General features: G+C 37.7%; 2 protein-coding genes across 2 annotated transcripts; both read right to left on the bottom strand.

Annotated features, from left to right (window-relative positions):
- Window positions 1-2,228: 2,228 nt before the first annotated feature.
- LOC118348511 (uncharacterized mitochondrial protein AtMg00860-like) lies at window positions 2,229-2,639 on the bottom strand. The gene has a single exon (XM_035690368.1). It carries the CDS (start codon window positions 2,637-2,639, stop codon window positions 2,229-2,231), a length of 411 nt encoding a protein of 136 aa, XP_035546261.1.
- A 2,263-nt stretch (window positions 2,640-4,902) lies between these two features.
- On the bottom strand, window positions 4,903-6,534 carry LOC108983480 (dehydrin DHN1-like). Its single transcript, XM_035694296.1, has 3 exons — window positions 6,115-6,534; window positions 5,786-5,980; window positions 4,903-5,653 (listed from the first exon to the last, which is right to left on the bottom strand). The coding sequence occupies exons 1-3, from the start codon at window positions 6,379-6,381 to the stop codon at window positions 5,333-5,335; spliced, it is 783 nt and encodes a 260-aa protein (XP_035550189.1). The 5' UTR covers window positions 6,382-6,534; the 3' UTR covers window positions 4,903-5,332.
- Between the last annotated feature and the right edge of the window lie 14,276 nt (window positions 6,535-20,810).

The raw sequence follows: 20,810 nt of genomic DNA, 5'->3' as shown, positions 1-20,810 counted from the left end.
ACGACAATGTAACACTTTGTTTATGAATTTGGTTTATGGATTGATGATAAGAAATGGATACAGGAGAATAGATAGGTTGCCTACTTCGAGGGTAGGATCCTCCAGAATATTAGAGAGAAAAGAGAGAAGATGAACAGTAGAGAGAGAAAAGGAATCTTGTAAATTCATGCATAACCATCACTCTTGGTGCTACAATGATATATCGTTCCACTACTAACAGAAAGGAAAATGAACTAAAACAAATGACCGTCACTTAACAGTAAATGAAAGACACTATCCTTAATGGGCTCGCAGGCCCATAAAACACCCCCTAATCCATTAACTCAACTAACACCCTTTATTCTTTTCTGGCCCAAGGCCCACACGACCAGACCATCCCCTTTTGACTCAACACTTCTACTTTTCTCTTCTCAACTATGCCTCTTATCTTGTCTCTATAGCTCAGACGATGTGTGACAAAGCCTCCCACTTTAGATCACCTTGCCCACAAGGTGAGAGAAAGAAATCTTGATGGTCTCGTAAGCCTCCCAAGTCCCGTCTCCTCGCCCATCCCGTGCCATTGAACCAGTATCTCGGTCTGTGGTCTATTAAGCACCTTACTAACCCTTCGATTCAACACCTTCACAGGTTCAGGCTTGAGGGCTCCGTTGGAATCAACTGGTGGTAGAGTGGGGATCGCCACGATCTGTGTCCCCAGCTTCTTCTTCAGCTGAGAAACATGGAAAATCGGGTGGATGGCTGCCGTCTCGGGCAACTGTAACCTGTACACTACTTCTCCGACGCGATGGATGATCTGAAATGGGCCATAGAACCGCGGCGCCAGCTTTAGATTGCGACGGCGAGCTACCGATGACTGTCGGTACGGCTGGAGATGTAAGTAGACCCACTCACCCACTGTGAAAGTTTGTTCCTTTCGTTTTAGATCAGCATATTTCTTCATGCGGTTCTGTGATTTCTGTAGATTGTGCCTTAATAACTGTAGCATTTGATCCCTAGCCCTTAGATTTTCCTCCACTGCTTCTGTTTTAGCTAGCCCGGGAGTGTAGTCCAACAATCTAGGAGGGCAATAGCCGTAGAGGGCTTCGAATGGAGTCACACGAGTTGATGTCTGTTGACTAGTGTTGTACCAATACTCTGCTAGGGGAATCCAATGGACCCAGTCTTTGGGTCGATCTCCAGCAAAACACTTCAGATAGTTTTCCAAAGTTTTGTTTACAGCCTCTGACTGCCCATCCGTTTGAGGATGATAGGCAGTACTAAAAGCTAGCTCCACCCCCTGAATTTTAAACAATTCCTGCCAAAACAGACTAGTGAAGGTGATGTCCTAATCAGAAACAATAGACTGGGGCATTCCATGTAACTTCAATATGTTTCGAGTAAATAATTGGGCAACTGTTTTAGATGTAAACGGATGAGCTAAAGGTGTGAAATGTGCATATTTAGTAAGTCTATCCACCACCACCCACACACAATTTTTCCCCTGTGAAGAAGGCAAGCCTTCTATAAAATCCATTGAGATCTGTGACCAAGGCTGAGAGGGAATAGGTCATGGCTGTTGCAAGCCACTGGGTTTGGACTGATCTGCCTTCACACTTTGGCACGTGTCACACCCTCTAATCATATTTTTAACATCTAATTTCAGTCCCTGCCAATAAAAGTCCCTCCTAACCCTGTGCAAGGTCTTATCATAGCCTGAATGACCTCCCACAGGGCTAGTATACAGCAGGTGCAGCAACCTTTGCCTGAATGTTGGATCCTCACCAATTACTAGCCTGTTTTTGTAAAACAACAACCCACTTCTCACTGCATAAGTAGCTGGTAAATCCCCATTCTGACACCTCAACATTAGGTCTTGCACCTTTGGATCACTACCATACCCATGCTTAATCTCCTCTTGCCAATCCAAAGTTGGCAAAGAAATAGCAGCAAGGATCACTTCTCCCTTGCAATTCTCCCTTTCCACCCTCTTAGACAGTGCATCAGCCACTATATTGTCATTTCCTCTTTTATATTCTACCAACACATCATAGCCCATCAACTTGAACACCCATTTTTGTTGCATAGGAGTGCCCACCTTCTGCTCTAGCAAATATTTAAGGCTTTGGTGATCGGTCTTCACTACAAAAGGCTGTCCCATCAAATAGGGCCTCCATTTTTGCACTGCCATTACGAGGGCATATAGCTATTTTCCATAGGTTGATAAGGCTAACACCCTTCCCTTCAAGGCCTTATTGTAGAACGCTATTGGTCTTTTTTTTTTGCATAAGAACAGCCCCAATGGCACTTCCCGACGCATCACCTTCTATTGTAAAGGGTAGAAAAAAATCTGGAAGGGTCAACACCGGGGGTTGAGTAACTGCCCTCTTTAAGTTTTGGAATGCCTCCTTAGCCTCTTCGCTCCACACAAACTGGTCCTTTTTTAATAAATTGGTAAGAGGGGCTGCAAGGCTGCCATAGCCTTTAATAAATTGCCTATAGTACCCGGTGAGTCCCAGGAACCCTCTTAGAGCCTTTAGTGAAGTAGGAAATGGCCAATCTTCCACTGCTTGCAGCTTTTCTGGGTCTGCCTTTACCCCCTCTGCTGAAATTACATGCCCCAAGTAAGCCACTTCCAACGTTGCGAATCTACACTTTGACATTTTTGCCAACAACCCATGATGTTTCAGCACCTCTAGAGTCAACTTTAGATGTTTTATGTGCTCCTGTAATGAACTGCTATACACCAAAATATCATAAAAAAAAACCAACAGAAACTTTCTCAAGTATGGTTTAAAAATGTCATTCATTAAACTCTGAAAAGTATATGGTGCATTCGTTAGCCCAAAAGGCATAACAAGGAACTCATAGTGCCACTCATGAGTCCTAAAAGCAGTCTTGTGGATATATTCAGATTTGACTCGTATTTGGTGGTACCCCGAAGCAAGTCAAGTTTAGAGAAAAACTTAGATCCGCTAAGTTCATCCAGTAGTTCTTCCACGACTGGAATTGGGAATTTATCCTTCACTGTCACACTGTTTAAAGACCGGTAATCCACACACATTCTCCATGAACCATCCGCCTTTCTCACAAGTAACACTGGGGAGGAATCGGGATTGTTACTAGGCCTTATCACTCCTGTACTTAACAGCTCTTTGACAATTTTTTCAATCTCATCTTTTTGGAAGTAAGGGTATCGGTAGGGTCTTACTGACACAGGTTTAGTGTTTGGATAAAAAGGGATAGCATGGTCTTGAGCTCGGTTTGGGGGTAAACCCTTAGGTTCATCAAAAATTTCTTTATACTGGACAAGTATCTGCTGTACAGCTTGAGGCACACTCCCACTTAGCTTCTCTTCCTTGGCTTCGATCAATTGTAACAACACCCCATTTCTTTCCAGCCCATGATTCTGATTTATATTCCTTTCTTCAATCACATTAGAAGGGAATAACAACAAACAGCCTGTTCATTATACTGGAATCACATGGACAGCTCCTTGAAATTCCATAAAATGGACCCCAATTCCCTCAACCATTGCACTCCCAACACCATATCACATCCCGCCAACACTAACACATAATAATCAGTAATGAAAGTATGGCCTTGCATTTTAATTCTAACAGCAGTACACTTCCCTTCACAGCCTACTAAATCACCATTCGCCACCCCGACTCTTATTTTCTCCCCATTATTCACATTCAAGCCTCCTCTTTTGACTACCGAGGGATTAATGAAATTGTGTGTGCTACTAGTGTCTATCAGCACCACAATTTCCAGATTTCCCAACCTTCCTTTGATTCTCATAGTCTTAGGGCTTAAAGACCTTATCAATGCATTAGGGGAAATTTCTGGTTGGGCTGTATTGGTGGTCAAATTGAGTACTTCATCATCTTTTTCATTTTCTTCTACTGGACTGGTCATGTTTTCGGGCTCCTCAGTTACCTCCTCAATCAAAAATATCTTATGCTGTTGACACTTATGTCCTAGGTTCTACTTGGAATCACAGTAATAACAAAGGCTCTTTTCACATCTCTTTCATTTGTTGTGGTTTGATTTTTTGTACAGGAACAAGGGCTTTGGGACCAAACTTAACATTGTTATTTGTTGCTGCATGAGGTAATTTCAGAATTCCAGTATCACGGTTGTGATGGATTTTTTTTATGGATGCCTACATTTTCCTCTTGAATCTTTGCAAGGTTGTAAGCTGTTAACAGATTGTTTGGGTAAAACATCCTCACCATTAACCTTATCTCATCCTTTAACCCTCTAATAAAACAACTTAGGTTGTACCCTTCCGACAACCCTCTGAGCCTATTAGACAGTGACTCAAAAGTTTGATTTGTATTCTTCGACAAATCCAGTTTGTTTTAGCCTAGTTAAGGCTTCTATGGGGTCATCATATGAAGATGGCCCAAACCGTACCAACAAGGCCTTGGTAAAATCCTCACTCCTTTAGAACTCCTGACTCTTCAAGATCTTGGAACCAAACTAGAGCTTAGCCCTACATATGGAAGGAGACTAGCCCTTAGTTTTTGTTGGGGCAAGGTGTTATAGTAGGAGAAAAAATGATTGGTTTTGTATATCCATCCATTTGAATCTTCACCATTAAAAGCTGGAAAATCAAACCTTATCGAGCGTGGCTGCTGATCTTGACCACCTGAAGATGATTCCCTACGAACCTAACAGCTCTTGTTCTGCAGCTCCACAGTCAAGGCCGCCAGCTACTGCACTACAGAATCCGATTACTTCTTGAGGGCCAAGACTTCAGTTTCCAGCGTTTTAAATTGTGACTCAATGGACTTGCAGAGTAATTTCAAACCTTCTGCCAATTACGCAAGTCGAGTGCCATCTGCCATTTCTTCTTTTACTAATCATAATCACAAGTCACTTGGAAACTGTCTCTAGATACCACTTATAACACTTTGTTTATGAATTTGATTTACAGATTGATGATAAGAAATGGATACAAGAGAATAGATAGGTTGCCTACTTTGAGGGTAGGATCCTCGAGAATATTAAAGAGAAGAGAAAAGAACAGTAAAAAGAGAAAAAAATTCTTGTAAATTCATGCATAACCATCACTCTCGATGGTATAGTGATATATCGTTCCACTACTAACAAAAAAGAAAATGAACTAAAATAAATGACCATCACTTAACAGTAAATGAAAGACACTATATATTCTTAATAGACTTAAAACACCCCCTAATCCATTATAACTCAACTGACACCCTTTATTCTTTTCTGGCCCAAAGCCCACACGACCAGCCCATCCCTGACTCAACACTTACACTTTCCTCTTCTCAACTATGCCTCTTTATCTTGTCTCTATAGCTCAACGATGTGTGACAGACAACTAGTAGTACTCGTCATGCTGATCATAAGAAGTACCAGAAAGCTTATCTTTGATCTTTTCCATCACACCCTTATGATGACGATGCTGCGGCTGTTCCCCAGTACCGTAACCGGCCGTCGTGGGATAAGTCGTCGCAGTCGCATATGATGTATCACTTCCATGGTCCTTGTGTCCAACTCCAGAAATGCGGATTCGGTTGCCATACTCATCCGTAGGAATCACGTTGCCGTATTCGTCTGTGCGGATAACGTTGCCGTATGCATCTGTGCTATTGGCTCCTTCTCCCGCCATGTTCCTTCTCCCGCGGCCTTGCCCATCGTACTGTATTACATTAAATTAATTCACAGAAAAACATAGATATATGGTAAAACAAAAGGTGAAAACAATATATAAGGTTTTAGAAGATAGGAAAGAAAAGTATGTTTGTCATGTAGTACTGATAGGAGTACTTACGGAAAGGTCATGACGCCGCTGCTGATGCACACCTTGGAGAGTGGTGCCGCTGTGGCGGATTCGGTTGCCATACTCATCCGTAGGACTCACGTTGCCGTATTCGTCTGTGCGTATAACGTTGCCGTATGCATCTGTGCTATGGGCTGCTTCTCCCGCCATGTTCCTTCTCCCGCGGCCTTGCCCATCGTACTCAGTCTGTATTACATTAAATTAATTCGCAGAAAAACATATAGATATATGGTAAAACAAAAGGTGGAAACAATATATAAGGTTCTAGAAGATAGGAAAGAAAAGTATGTTTATTATGTAGTACTGAGAGGAGTACTTACGGACAGGTCATGACGCTGCCGCTGCTGCTGCTGCCGCTGCATACCTTGGAAAGTAGAGCCACTGTGGCGGATTGGGTTGCCATAGTCATCCGTAGGAATCACGTAGCCGGATTCGTCTGTGCGGATAACTTTGCCGTATTCGTCTGTGCCGGCCATAATGTTGCCGTTTTCGTCTCTGCGGATAGCGTTGCCGTATTCGTCTGTGCTAGGTACGTTATCATACGCGTCAGTTTGGGCTGTTCCGTATTTGTTTTGGAAAAGTGCCATTTTCAAGGTTAACAAGCGGAAACAAAATCACAAGCAAAGGCTGAGAATTTTAACGAAACAGTGTATAAAGATAAGCTTGCTAGCTGCGACTGTTCTTTGCAAGGATATAGGATGGATTAAGAGCGAGTAGCTTGGATTACTCTGGACTAACTTAAATATATAGGTAGAACTGATTATGTATATATATGAACATACACGACGACAGAATTGTTACACGTGCCGGGTTTCAATTTGCTAAACGTGCCACGTTATTACTCATGGCCACGTGGAAGTGATAGAAGCTGAAAAATATCCGAACACGTCGGTTTGAGATGAAGTTTCCTCGCCGACAATGACTAGACGCTTAGTATGTTCGAACACGTCTACTCGTAAACTGAGATGAAGTTTCCGTTTGAGATGAAGTTTTGTCGCCGAACACGTCTTAATTAACATCATTTGGAGAGACATCATGTGGATCTTTCGTTTCTGATCTTTTGACAGAAAGCAAAATCCAATATTCGGAAAAATAAACTTCCACGTGGCAGCGAGTAATAACGTGGCACATTTAGCAATTTGTAACGCGGCACGTGTAACAATTCTGTCGGCATGCATGTTCGTATACATAATCAGGTCTACCGATATATACAAGCTAGATTTCCTCTTGAATGTCCGGTTGCCGACGCTTCTGGGATGCTGCTTCTAGAATGTTCCAGTAGTCATTAAATTTCATATTATTAAAAAAAATCATTTATACAACTACTGGTTTACAAATTACAGGGCAGGGTTACTTTAGTGCCGTAGGGATTGGTTCTTCGAAGATTGGCTCCAACTATTTCATCTACCTTTTCTTATTTTGAAAAAAATAGTACGTAGCACTTTGCATTCTTTTATCAATAATCATCTTTCGGCTAACCGAGGCTTAGTTTAGACTTTATTTCATCTCAACATCAAAATATGTACTATTTAAATATAAATATTTTTTAATTTCAATTTTTTAAATTTTTATCTAATCATTATAATTTTTTCAAACTTTTAAACAAAATACAAAAAAAGAATTCAACTTTTTCAAATCTCAAAACAAGAAAAAAATTTTAAAAAATTAGATTCTAACTCTCTTTTAACATTATAATTATTTTACTCAAGTTTTTTCTTCTCATTTTTCAAAATCTCATAAAAATCTTAACTCAAAATATTTCACTATTATTCACAAATAACTCACTATTATTTATAAATTTTTTATCTCATCTGTGTAACCAAATGATGCCTTAATATTTCTCAAGAACTATTAATTTTTTGAACTCATTCTATGTATTTATAATTTTTTCACTTTAAACTATTATTTGTTTTAAGACAATAAAAATTCTTTTTTTATTATGAAATAAAATCACACACGTTGGGTCCATTAGATATGAAAATATTAATTTATTTTATCTCTATATTTAATAAACATGTATATGATTGTGTATATTTTATATTAAATATAATATTGTGATCAAAATATTATCATTGTGATGCCCTAGATTCTGCTTGGAATTTCACAAATTTTAAAGCGTAGGGACATGCAATTCAAAATTATCTGCCCTCGTTTGTGACAATTAAAGATGCAATACATTTAGTATGCATATAAACATTATGAAATATTCGCAGCGAATTTTTTTTTTTTTTTTGAGCTATTCATAAGGTACTAAAATGCTATATCTCAAGACATTAAAACATATTTCATAAACTGAACATAATATATGTTTGGGTTAGATCATAAGTCTAAAAGGTCTACAACCATAAGAGTACTAGAGAGAGAGAGAGAGAGAGAGAGAGAGAGAGAGCTATCTAAGTAAATGTAAAACTAAGGTAATTATTAGGCTAATCCATGCTCACGCATCTCGATCAAGGACGCCATAGTACGATCAATAAAAAGGAGCATCGAACCGATGAGCTTTCCATCGTGTCATCATTGTCTAGTCGATCACCTTCATTCTATCATCTGTCGTGTCTCTTGGTACTGCGAGGGAAAATGGTTGTCAAGACTACCACAATACAAATCTCATCAAGTTAACAAAAAACTTAATTGACAGTTTAGGGATGCATGCATGACAGTAAAAGCATGAATGCATAACATGATTATAAATAAGCTAGATGTGACTTGATAAATAACATGACATGTGCTGACATGACTTGAACTGAAATGAAATGAACTTGAACATGGGCTGAACTGAAGATGCACTTGAACTTGTACTTGAGACTGAACACAAACTTGAATTGAATGTGAAATAAACATGACATGAAGCTGAGTTTGAAACTGAACATGAAACTTGACATGAACTGAACATGAACTTCACGTGAAATTGAACGTGAAATAACATGAACTGAACTGTATTCTTATCTCATGGAGTTACAACAATGTCCTTGTCTCATAGGGTTACCATAATGATACTCTTGTCTCATGGGGTTACCATGATGATGTTGTCATGTCTCATGAAATTTCCATTATAGTGTAGTCTTGTCTCATAGGGTTGCCACGATATTTCAAAATAATAATGACTTGAATAATAACTTGACTGTACATGGACGTAACATGACTAGACTTGAAAAATACTATTTTGGAGATATACTTCGAACTCGAGACATAATGTGACATGAAATGGGATGACAGATCACATGACGTAACGTAACGTGACATTTACATGACATGGCACAACATAAAATAGACAAACACGTCGTAACATGACATAACATGAAATAGATAAACGTTTCATAACATGACATTACATGACAAATATTTCGTGACATGACATAACATGAAACACACAAAGGTTTAGTGACATGATATAACGTGAAATAAATAAATCTTTTGTGACAGAATATAATGTGTAACAGACATATATGTAGTGACATGGCATACCATGGCATATATAATAATGTAAGAATATAGACAAGTGTTCCCTTACCAACACACATACATAATAATCTAATAGTAAGTTAAAAACTAACTTACAATGATCTTTGCGTGATGACTAAAAATTTGCGAAATACGAGAAACTGCAAGTAGTGATTTCCAAATATCATAAACTCATCACTAACAGTTTAGAAACATAAAAATACTATCTTAGTATAAAATTACCATTTTATCCCTCCACTTATGGGAAAATAAACATTTTACCCTTAACTTAAGGATTTCACATCCTAACTCCAAAAATCACCAAAATTTATATTGCTCATGTAAACTTTATCCTAAAATCAAATATCTAATTAGAAATAATTAAAACACATCACAACTAGGTGAGTCATGACAAGGCCGAAACGTACTTAGGCCAAATCCCTTGATTTTTGTTGCAATTCCATCAAACATCATTTCTCATGTTTAAACCGAAATATTACAACATGTAAAATCATATCCTATGATCAAATATCTTACTAAAAAAATCAACAAAAATCACCTCACAAAATCACAAATCTTTTTAATACAAAACTTCAAGTTTTTAAACCTTAAGCACAACTCTTGATTCTCAAGGTTTTATCTCGTTTCAAAACAACTTGAGGAACTCAAAAAGTTCAATAACATATGTCCAATACATTCATAGCATACTCCTAAGAACTAAAATGTTTTGAATCATCATGTAAAAACCTCAAAGATAACAAAAATCCATCTTGAAGCATTCGGCCTTAACACTTTGCCAAAACCGATTCCTATATGGTTTGGTTTTATAGGAATCAACTAGGGCTGATCTCGGTCCGGTCCGGTCCGGTCTTGGGCCATAATGTGGACCGGACCGAACCTATTCGGTCTACACTTTCTCCACCCTGGACCGGACCGACTCACATATAGGTTCGGTCCGGTCCGGTCCATTTCGGTCCGGTCCGGTCCGGTCCAGGGTCGGTCCAGTCGGTCTGGACATGCCTAAAATGGGTCATTCAGCCCATCTAAATGTGATTTTTTTTTTGTCCAATTTCAATTATTTTCGGTCCATTTCAAATTTGGTATATTTTTTTTAACTAAAACTATTTAAAAAACTTGATTTTGAAAAATACAATGATAAAAAAAAAAGTTAAAAGTTAAAACTAATCTATATAAAATAAAAAAAACCCAAAAAAAGATAATAATAATAATACAAAAGTTATTACAAATTACAAATTATAATCCAAAATTAACAACTTAAACACTTGACATATATGCATCAAAATTCTAGTTGCTACTTGCTACATCCAGCTTACTAATCTTCAAGTCAGACTTCAGTTACTCAAGAGTTAGGACAAGTAGGGCTGCGACAAAAAAAGAAAAAAACAATTATCAAGTAGAAATCAAAATTCTAGCTGCTACATCCAAACTAGCATAATCAACAATTTCGATAGAATTTAAAGCTTATAATATTCTCACATCTTTAGTCTTTAATCATCATTGGGTATAGGGCCAGTAGGCATTGAATTTGACCCCTCCACAGAATCAGCAAAGCTCGGGTCCCCAACAAGTTCTATCCATAAAAATTTAAAACAAAACAAATTAAATAAAGTTACATAACATAAAAGATAAAACAAAATAAACCACAAAATATATCAAAGGTAATTTTATTACATACCCATATCCAGCTGCTTCTCAAATTCCTCAACTTCATCCATTAAAGTCCTAAGGCTTATTGGAGTAGAAGAAGAACGAAGCCAGTTTTGTGCACATATGAGACCCTCAACACTCATTGGATTTAAACTACTTCGGAAAGGGTCAAGTACACGACCCGCAGTACTAAATGTAGATTCAGAAGCCACAGTAGATACCGGTATTGCAAGCACATCACGTGCAACCTTTGAAAGTACGCGATATCTAACTGAATTCACCTTCCACCAAGTTAGAAGGTCAAAACTATCATCTTCATCCTCACATCCTTCAGCTAGATATCTATCAACCTCTGACTTACTTTCCAAACTATCTTCTGACTGCAACTGTTGCTTAAATTCAGCCATAATTTTTGCCTTTCTACTAGCCACATTCTCAGCTGAAAGAGCTACATCTTTATGTTGGGAACTTGTGCGCTGAGGAGAATGCCCTTCTTCACTTTCCATGTATGCATCATATATGTGGATAAATGCATTTTTCACCTTCCAACTAAAATCAAGTTTTTTTGCATGATCATGTGCATACATTTTCCCCAACCCAAAATCAAGATATCGCATCTTGTAGCGAGGATCAAGAAGAACCCCAACATAAAACAACATATTTTGATTTTCCAAGTTCTCCCAATACTTATCAAACTTTCTCTTCATATTTGTGGCCATTAATCCCACCACGGGGTTTCATTCTTCACACTCCATATTAATGACATCTTTAATAATAACCAACTCCGGGAAAAAAACATTACAAGTTACATATTCACCCCCTGAAAATTTTAAAGTTGCATCATGAAATAATGCAAGGAACCTCACAAACAACTGTACCTTCGCCCAATCGGATGCATTGGGAGGCCCTAACTTCTTTGATTTTCTCGTATTCACCACATGGTCTACATTTTCATCATCGACATCGTCGTCATCATCATCTCTAATACTACTAAGGAAGCATGGATCTTCTTCCTCCAACCGATCAAAAGCTCTTTTAAATTTTGAAGCCCTCTCCAACATAAGATAGGTGGAGTTCCACCTAGTCGGTACATCTAGGCAAACTTGACTTTTAGATTGAATATCTTCCAACCCCACACATTTCTGATATATACTCCACCTTTGAGGGGATGATTTAACATATTTCACAACACCCCTCACTTTCGCAATAGACTCATCATATTCTTTTAACCCCTCACGAACAATTAAGTTCAAAATGTGAGCACAGCATCGAACATGCAAGAATTCATGTTCCAAGATCGTGTCTTTCCTATACTTTGTTTTTTTTTTCAAATAAGAAACAGCTCCATTATTAGAACTTGCATTATCAAGTGTCAGTGCAAGTATTTTTGGTCGCCCCCATTCATGCAAACACATCTCTATGCCCTTACCAAGGTTATCACCCTTGTGATTTTCAACCAAACAAAATGAAAGAATCATCTTGTGTAACTTCCAACCATCATCAATAAAATGTGCTGTGAGACACATATAGTTTAGGTTTTGCACGGATGTCCATGTGTCCGTAGTGAGAGAAACTCGCTGCCCTCGAAGAGCATTTCTCAACTTTTGTTTTTCTTTTAAGAACAAATTAAAGCAATCATTGGCAACCGTCATACGGGATAGAATTCCTACCCACTTAGGGCAAACCACAAGCATAAACTTCCTGAAACCCTCCCCTTCAGCATGCCTAAATGGCAACTCATCAAGAATAATCATCTCTGCTAAGGCTTGTCGGCAAGCCTCAACACTAAATGCAATAGACACAAGTCCCCCACTACCACTACCACTTCCTCCCTCCACCTTCCAAGCTAGAGTCGTCTGAGATTTATCCGTCTTCTTAAACGAACATTTCTTACACTGGTGCTCAATGTGATACTTCATGTTTTTCGTACCATTGGTTTTCGTATCACATGCATACGAAGCACCACAATAATTACATGCAGCCCTAGGTTTAGTTGGATCACCTTTTGGAATTTTTGTAAAATGATCCCAAACAAATGACCTAACTCTACCTTTTTGTGACCCACCAACTGATTGATCACTTACAGTGGGTGGGGGTGGGGGTGGAGGCATGTTTGGTCTTGACCCTTGCACATCACTTGTAGAAGACTCCATCTATAAAATGGAGTCGGGACAAACAAGACAAAAGAATAAAAGAATTAGAAAACAAAGAAAAATTATATAGTGTTAAAGGCTTAAAGCCTTGTAAATTCAGAATAAAAGAACTATATATTATATTATATATATATAATATATATTATATATATAACTTATGTATATATATATAATATATATCAGTCAACAACTCAACAAGTTCTACAAATTAATGCATCTCAGATTATCAAGTTCTCAACTATATGAGTTATATTTTTCTACAAATTATATGCATCACAGTCACAGATTCCAACAAAGTCTTTCTACAAACAGCAAGAGTGCCAAGTTCCAACACTGCCAAGGGCCCAAGAGTGCCAAAATTTATACAAATTTTATGCATATCATATTCCCAAAATTTCTACAAATTATATGCATCTCAGTTCGACCAACAAAACAAAATTTTGCTTCAACCAAAAAAAAAAAACATTTCGAAGTCCCTGACCCCGTGAGTCCGTGCTCACAACAACTTCACAACAATTTTTTGACACACATCATCCAAGCTCACAACAACTTCACAAATCACAACTAAAGTCAAGATTCACCATAACACAAGCTCACAGAACCAACATCGGCGTTCGGCGCCGATAAATACCAACACCCATGATCAATATAGGCGACGATTAAATACCAGAGACTAGAGAGAGAGAGCGAGAGAGAGAGAGAGAGAGAGAGAGAGAGAGAGTACCAAAATCTCGACGGAGGGAGGCGACCGACGGGCTGGAGGAGGGTGGAAGTCGCGACGGCTAGGGTTTTCCGAATCGCGCAATCGCCTTTCGGGGGAGAGGGGGGCGAAATGAGGAACTGGGAAGGGGGGAACTAATGTTGAAACGGCGCCGTTTGGATTGAAATTGGACCCAAACGGCGGCGTTTCAACATGTGGTTTATTAAAAAAAAAACTGAGTTGCGTGAAACGACACGCAACTCAGTTTCAAAATCCTGCCGTTTCACGCCCTCCTGGACTTAAACGGCGCCGTTTAGGTCCTATTTTATACTAAACGGCGCCGTTTCGGCTTCTTGGCAGTGGGCAGTGCCCAGTGCACTTGAGTTATACAGTACATATGTACATATTAATTTTAATAATACATAATACATTAATAATTTAATACTATAGAGTATAGACTTATATATTAATATTAATATTACATAATACATTAATAATTTAATACTATAGAGTATAGACTTACATATTAATATTAATAATACATAATACATTAATAATTTAATACTAAAGACTTATAGACTTATATATTAATATTAATAATACATAATACATTAATAATTTAATACTATAGACTTATAGTGATTAGTATAATTTTTTTTTAATACCATAGGTCCATATTAGAGTCTATTAGTATACTAATACTATATAAGTTATAAATTATAACTATATATAATATAATAGATTAATAGTATTAGTAATTTAGTACTAGACTATTAGTATATTTTTTTTCTAATACCATATTAGAGTCTATTACTATACTAATAGTATATATTATATAATAATAGTATTAGTTTAGTACTAGACTATTAGTATATTTTTTTCTAATACCATATTAGAGTCTATTACTATACTAATACTATATATTATATAATAATACATTAGTAATTTAGTACTAGACTATTAGTATATTTTTTTCTAATACCATATTAGAGTCTATTACTATACTAATACTATATATTATATATTAATACATTAATACTATAGACTTATAGTGATTAGTTATTATCAATCATGATCAATATAAGTTATAAGTTATAACTTATAACTATATAATAGATTAATAGTATTAGTAATTTAGTACTAGATTAATAGTATTAGTAATTTAGTACTAGACTATTAGTATATTTTTTTCTAATACCATATTAGAGTCTATTACTATACTAATAGTATATATTATATAATAATACATTAGTAATTTAGTACTAGACTATTAGTATATTTTTTCCTAATACCATATTAGAGTCTATTACTATACTAATACTATATATTATATAATAATAGTATTAGTAATTTAGTACTAGACTATTAGTATATTTTTTTCTAATACCATATTAGAGTCTATTACTATACTAATACTATATATTATATAATAATACATTAGTAATTTAGTACTAGACTATTAGTATATTTTTTTCTAATATCATATTAGAGTCTATTACTATACTAATACTATATATTATATAATAATACATTAATACTATAAACTTATAGTGATTAGTTATTATCAATCATGATCAATATAAGTTATAAGTTATAACTTATAACTATATAATAGATTAATAGTATTAGTAATTTAGTACTAGATTAATAGTATTAGTAATTTAGTACTAGACTATTAGTATATTTTTTTCGAATACCATATTAGAGTCTATTACTATACTAATACTATATATTATATAATAATACATTAATACTATAGAGTCATAGACTTATAGTGATTAATTATTATCAATCATAATTAATATAAGTTATAAATTATAACTATATAATAGATTAATAGTATTAGTATTGGACTATTAGTAATATAATATAGGCTATAGCTATATGTTAGTAATATACTAATATTAGTTATAGTGATTCAGTATAAGTTATAAATATATTACTATAACTATAAGTCTATAAGTCTATAACTATTAACTATTGTCTTAGACTCTTACTCTATGTTAGACTATTACTAATTTACTAATATACTATTAGTATATATTTTTATTAATACCATATTAGACTTTAGAGTCTAGAGAGTCTAGACTATTAATATAATACTTGTATTAGTATAAATATTAATAATTTAGTATTACTATAAAATTATAAATATTACTATTAGTATAAACTTATAAATGTGTATTAGTTAATAATTACTTAATGATGAATTAGTGATAGGATTAGGTTAATTAGTCAAATGAAAATTATATACTTAATATATATAAATTATTAAATTATATATATATTTAATTCGGTCCGGTCCGGTCCGGTCCGAAAACCCGCCGGACCGTGGACCGGACCGAATTAATTCGGTCCTCTGATTTTTGGACCGGACCGGAACAACTCTCGGTCCGGTCCGGTCCGGACCGAATTGGCCGGTCCGGTCGGTTTTCCCGGTCCGGACCGCCCGATTCTCACCACTACTTATTAGGATGAATTTGAGCTAAATTTCGATAATAAAAAGGAAGTTAGAACTGTGTATAAGTTAATGGCAACATTATTTCGGCATCTCAAGGGATGGTATCATGAACACTTCAAGAGCTTTAAGACTTTGGAAGAGGCTATTCAGGCACCTTTTCAATAAATGAACTTAGATGATTGGAGGAAGTGTTACGACCTTTTTGCAAGCCCAAATTATCCGGTAATTGAGTTTTTTTTCTATAACTGATTTAAATTATGTCACTATCACATATGTTATATTTAACATTGTTACTTTCTCCTACAACACTTGAGTTCTATCAATACACAAAATAGGTTGTCTTTGACAATCCATCATCGTATAGGTTCAAGGTCATTCCAACGTCTTATTTAGAAAATGGTAATTAGTTGTTATATCTAAATCATTTTTTCATATTCTTTAATTAAGTGCTAATGTGATTTAATTTTGCTAATGTGCCTTTATTAGAGTGATGATCCTAAAAATTTCTCTTTGATTCATGTGTATGTTGCTACCCATACCAATGTCAACTACGAGTGGATTGATCAAGTCGCTAGAGATAATTACGTAAGTAAAATTCAAATTTGTGAATAATTATGCCAACATAGATATCATTTGTTTATTATGTTTTTGTTTGGTTTTATATTTGTTTGTTACTTATTGTAGTTTCTATATCTCTTGTAGGTGAAAATGATTGAGTTGCAGTCTATCTCTAAGCAATCTTCTTCTAGTGATATCGACATATTTATATTGGTCATCAGGACCAATTCTGGTTTGGTCAGGGGGCTAGGGCATTCTTTCAAGCGTGTCAGTTCATCCTCCACGGCCTCAGGTTCAAAAGTTAATAATCTTTCCAAAAATTTGGACTCTGTGTGATGCAGGACACGTAGGGCAATAGCAGCAAAGCAATCAAGATATTAAAGGAAACTCGTTGGACTTTCCTTCTCTGGCAAAACAATAAAGACAATAAAGACAATAAAGGAAACTTGCTGACTTTCTACAAGTTTTCCGTTGGCATTAATTTAATTTATTTCTTTCCTAGTTTGTCGTTAGTTTCCTTCTACAATAATTTCTTTACTTCTTTCTTTACTTCCTTGAAGAGATATATATTGGTCTGCATTGTAATAGAATAACAGTTTTGATTATCAATAAAGAAAGTGGACGTTATTTGCTCCTCTGTTACTTCAGGAAGACACAGATCTTCCTCGTTTTAATTTTTGTTAGCTTCCGCTACGCCAATTGGCATCAGACCAGGTTGCGCCTGGCCTAATGGCGAGAGATGAGACTGAGGGAAATCACTCCGGTGATGAGGAACGCGGAGTCTCAGCCCTTTGGGCAGCCGTACGATCTCAAAGCCAACAAACCCAACAGCGTTTCGAGGGTATCGAGCGCATGTTGCAGGAGATACAGCAGACTATTGCCAATGTCCACGTCAATGGTGACAGGAATCGTAATGATGGAGGTCGAGGCCGAGTTGGTGGTGGTCGTGGTTTCATACCTCGACAAAGACAACAAGTGGCTGGTGACTCTTCCAGCGATGATGAAGTTGAAACCCCTGTTCGGGGAGACCGAGGTAATAGGAGAGCCCCGGATAATATGAATAACTACCGAATAAAAATTGACCTGCCGTGTTTCAATGGCCACCTCCATGTCGAAAATTTCCTTGACTGGCTGTTAGAAGTAGAGAATTTCTTCGACTACATGCAAATCCCTGACGTGCAACAAGTGAAGTTAGTGGCATATAAATTAAGAGGGGGGGCATCAGCTTGGTGGGAGCAGATGCAAAATAATCGAAGGTGCCAAGGCAAACAACCAGTTCGTGCATGGCCTAAGATGAAGCGTTTGATGAGAGCAAGGTTTCTTCCACCAGATTATGAACAAATTTTGTATCAACAATATCAAAATTGCCGACAAGGAACCAGAACTATTAATGAGTATACAGAGGAATTTTACCGGTTGAACTCGTGAAACAACTTGTCTGAAACTGAAGGATAGCAGGTGGCAAGGTATATTAGGGGGTTGCGATTAGCAATCCAAGACAAAGTGTCATTGCACACCGCTTGGACGCTATCAGAAGCTGTTAATTTAGCCATGAAGATTGAGATGCAGCTGGCTCGTCCAACACCACGAACAACAAGCTTCGTGCCATCACCCAAAACTGCAGGCCACCAACCCAGTACTCCACAGATGCCGTCCTCTAGCAGACCACAAAGGAGCAGCGATAGTAACCAGGCACAAGGACCCTCCGTGGCACAACCTTTACAGAAAGGCAGTTCCAGCAATAATCCTTATACCAGGCCCATAACAGGGAAGTGTTTTCGTTGTAACCAACCTGGTCATCGCTCTAATGAGTGCCCTTCACGGCGACCCGTCAACGTGATTGAGGGTGGAGAAAGTGACTCGAGGGAAACAGTTAGTGATGAGGAAGAGGAAGCTGAATTGGTTGAAGGAGACGATGGTGAGATGGTGAACTGTGTGATTCAACGTCTTTTGTTGACACCTAAACATGAAGAGAAAACTCAGAGACATGAGATCTTCAAGACCTGCTGCACTATTAACAATAAGGTGTGCAACTTGATAATTGATAGTGGCAGTTGCGAGAACATAGTTTCGAAGGCCCTCGTGACAGCACTACAATTGAAGACCGAAAAGCACCCTCACCCATACAAAATCAGTTGGATCCAAAAAGGAGCTGAAGCACGCGTGTCCACTCTGTGTCGAATTCCTTTTTCCATAGGAAAGTTCTACAAAGATGAAGCCACTTGTGATGTTGTGGAGATGGATGCCTGTCACCTATTGCTTGGGCGACCGTGGCAGTTCGATACAAACGCCACTTATAAAGGGCGTGACAATGTGTACTCATTTTGGTGGCATGAAAGGAAAATATTGCTGGTACCCATGACAGCTGCTAAGAGTTCAGATCCTATAGCTATGGTGAAGAAAGGATCTTTTCTAACTGTGACCGAGGACCAATTCATGAGGGATGTAAAAGAAGCTGGGGAAGTATGGTCATTAGTTGTGATGGGAGAGCAGAATGCCGAGGTACTTGAAGTCCCTCCACGAGTGCAATGTCTACTAGATGAGTTTGAGGGGCTCGCTCCACAAGAATTACCCGAAGGCCTTCCTCCCATGCGAGAGATTCAGCACCATATCGATTTAGTTCCAGGGGCAAGTCTACCTAACCTCCCACATTACCGTATGAGTCCAAAAGAAAATCAGATTCTGCAAGAGCAAGTTGAGGACCTCATTCGCAAGGGACTGATTCGGGAAAGCATGAGTCCGTGTGCCGTGCCCGCCTTACTCACGCCCAAGAAGGATGGGACTTGGAGGATGTGTGTGGACAGCCGCGCTATTAACAAAATCACGGTGAAATACAGGTTTCCTATTCCTAGATTAAATGACATGTTGGATATGCTTGCAGGATCGAAAATCTTCTCCAAAATTGACTTACGCAGTGGATATCATCAAGTTAGAATCCGGCCTGGTGACGAATGGAAGACGGCATTCAAAACTAAAGAAGGGCTGTATGAGTGGCTAGTGATGCCCTTTGGTCTCTCCAACGCCCCTAGCACCTTCATGCGCATCATGCATCAAGTCCTCAAACCCTTTATCGGGAAGTTTGTTGTTGTCTACTTCGACGACATCCTCCTCTATAGCCAAGACGAGCAGCAGCACATTGATCACTTACGGGAGGTATTATCAGTCCTACACGATAATAAGCTGTATGTTAATCTAAAGAAATGCGCTTTCTTCACCACCAGGTTGTTATTTCTTGGCTTTGTGGTAAGCACGGAAGGCATTCACGTGGACCAGGAGAAGGTCCGTGCCATTCGAGAATGGCCAAATCCCACCACTGTCACGCAAGTCCGAAGCTTTCACGGGTTAGCAACTTTCTATAGACGTTTCATCCGAAATTTCAGCACTATTGCTGCACCCCTCACGGAATGCATGAAGAAAGGAAAGTTCCAGTGGGGAGAAGACCAAGAAATCAGCTTCAAAGCCTTGAAAGAAAAGTTGTCCACCTTGCCCAACTTTGACAAATTGTTTGAAGTAGAATGCGATGCATCCGTGATTGGTATTGGAGCTGTTCTCTCTCAGGAAGGTAAACCCGTCGAATTCTTTAGTGAAAAGCTGAATGACGCTAGAAGAAAATGGACTGCTTATGAACTAGAGTTTTATGCCATCATTCGATCTTTAAAGCATTGGGAGCATTACTTAATACAACGGGAGTTTGTGTTGTATAGCGACCACCAAGCCTTGAAATTCATTAACACTCAGAATCATTTAAATTGCATGCATGCCCGTTGGATTACTTTCATACAGAAATTCACTATGGTGCTGAAACATAAGTCGGGCAAACAAAACAGAGTAGCTGACGCTTTGAGCTGCCGTGCTCAATTACTTGCAACATTGCGGGTGGAAGTTACGGGTTTTGAACAACTGAAAGAATTATATGCCGAAGATGAGGATTTTGCCGACACCTGGAGCAAGTGCATTACGCGACAACCAGCAGCTGACTTCCATGTCCACGATGGGTTCCTTTTCCGTGGCACTCAACTTTGTATTCCCCGATCA

Source organism: Juglans regia, chromosome 1, assembly GCF_001411555.2.
Source record: "Juglans regia cultivar Chandler chromosome 1, Walnut 2.0, whole genome shotgun sequence".
Taxonomy (NCBI): Eukaryota; Viridiplantae; Streptophyta; class Magnoliopsida; order Fagales; family Juglandaceae; genus Juglans; species Juglans regia.
The sequence above is the reverse complement of the archived record's forward strand: the minus strand, read 5'-3'. Positions and strand labels throughout refer to the sequence as shown.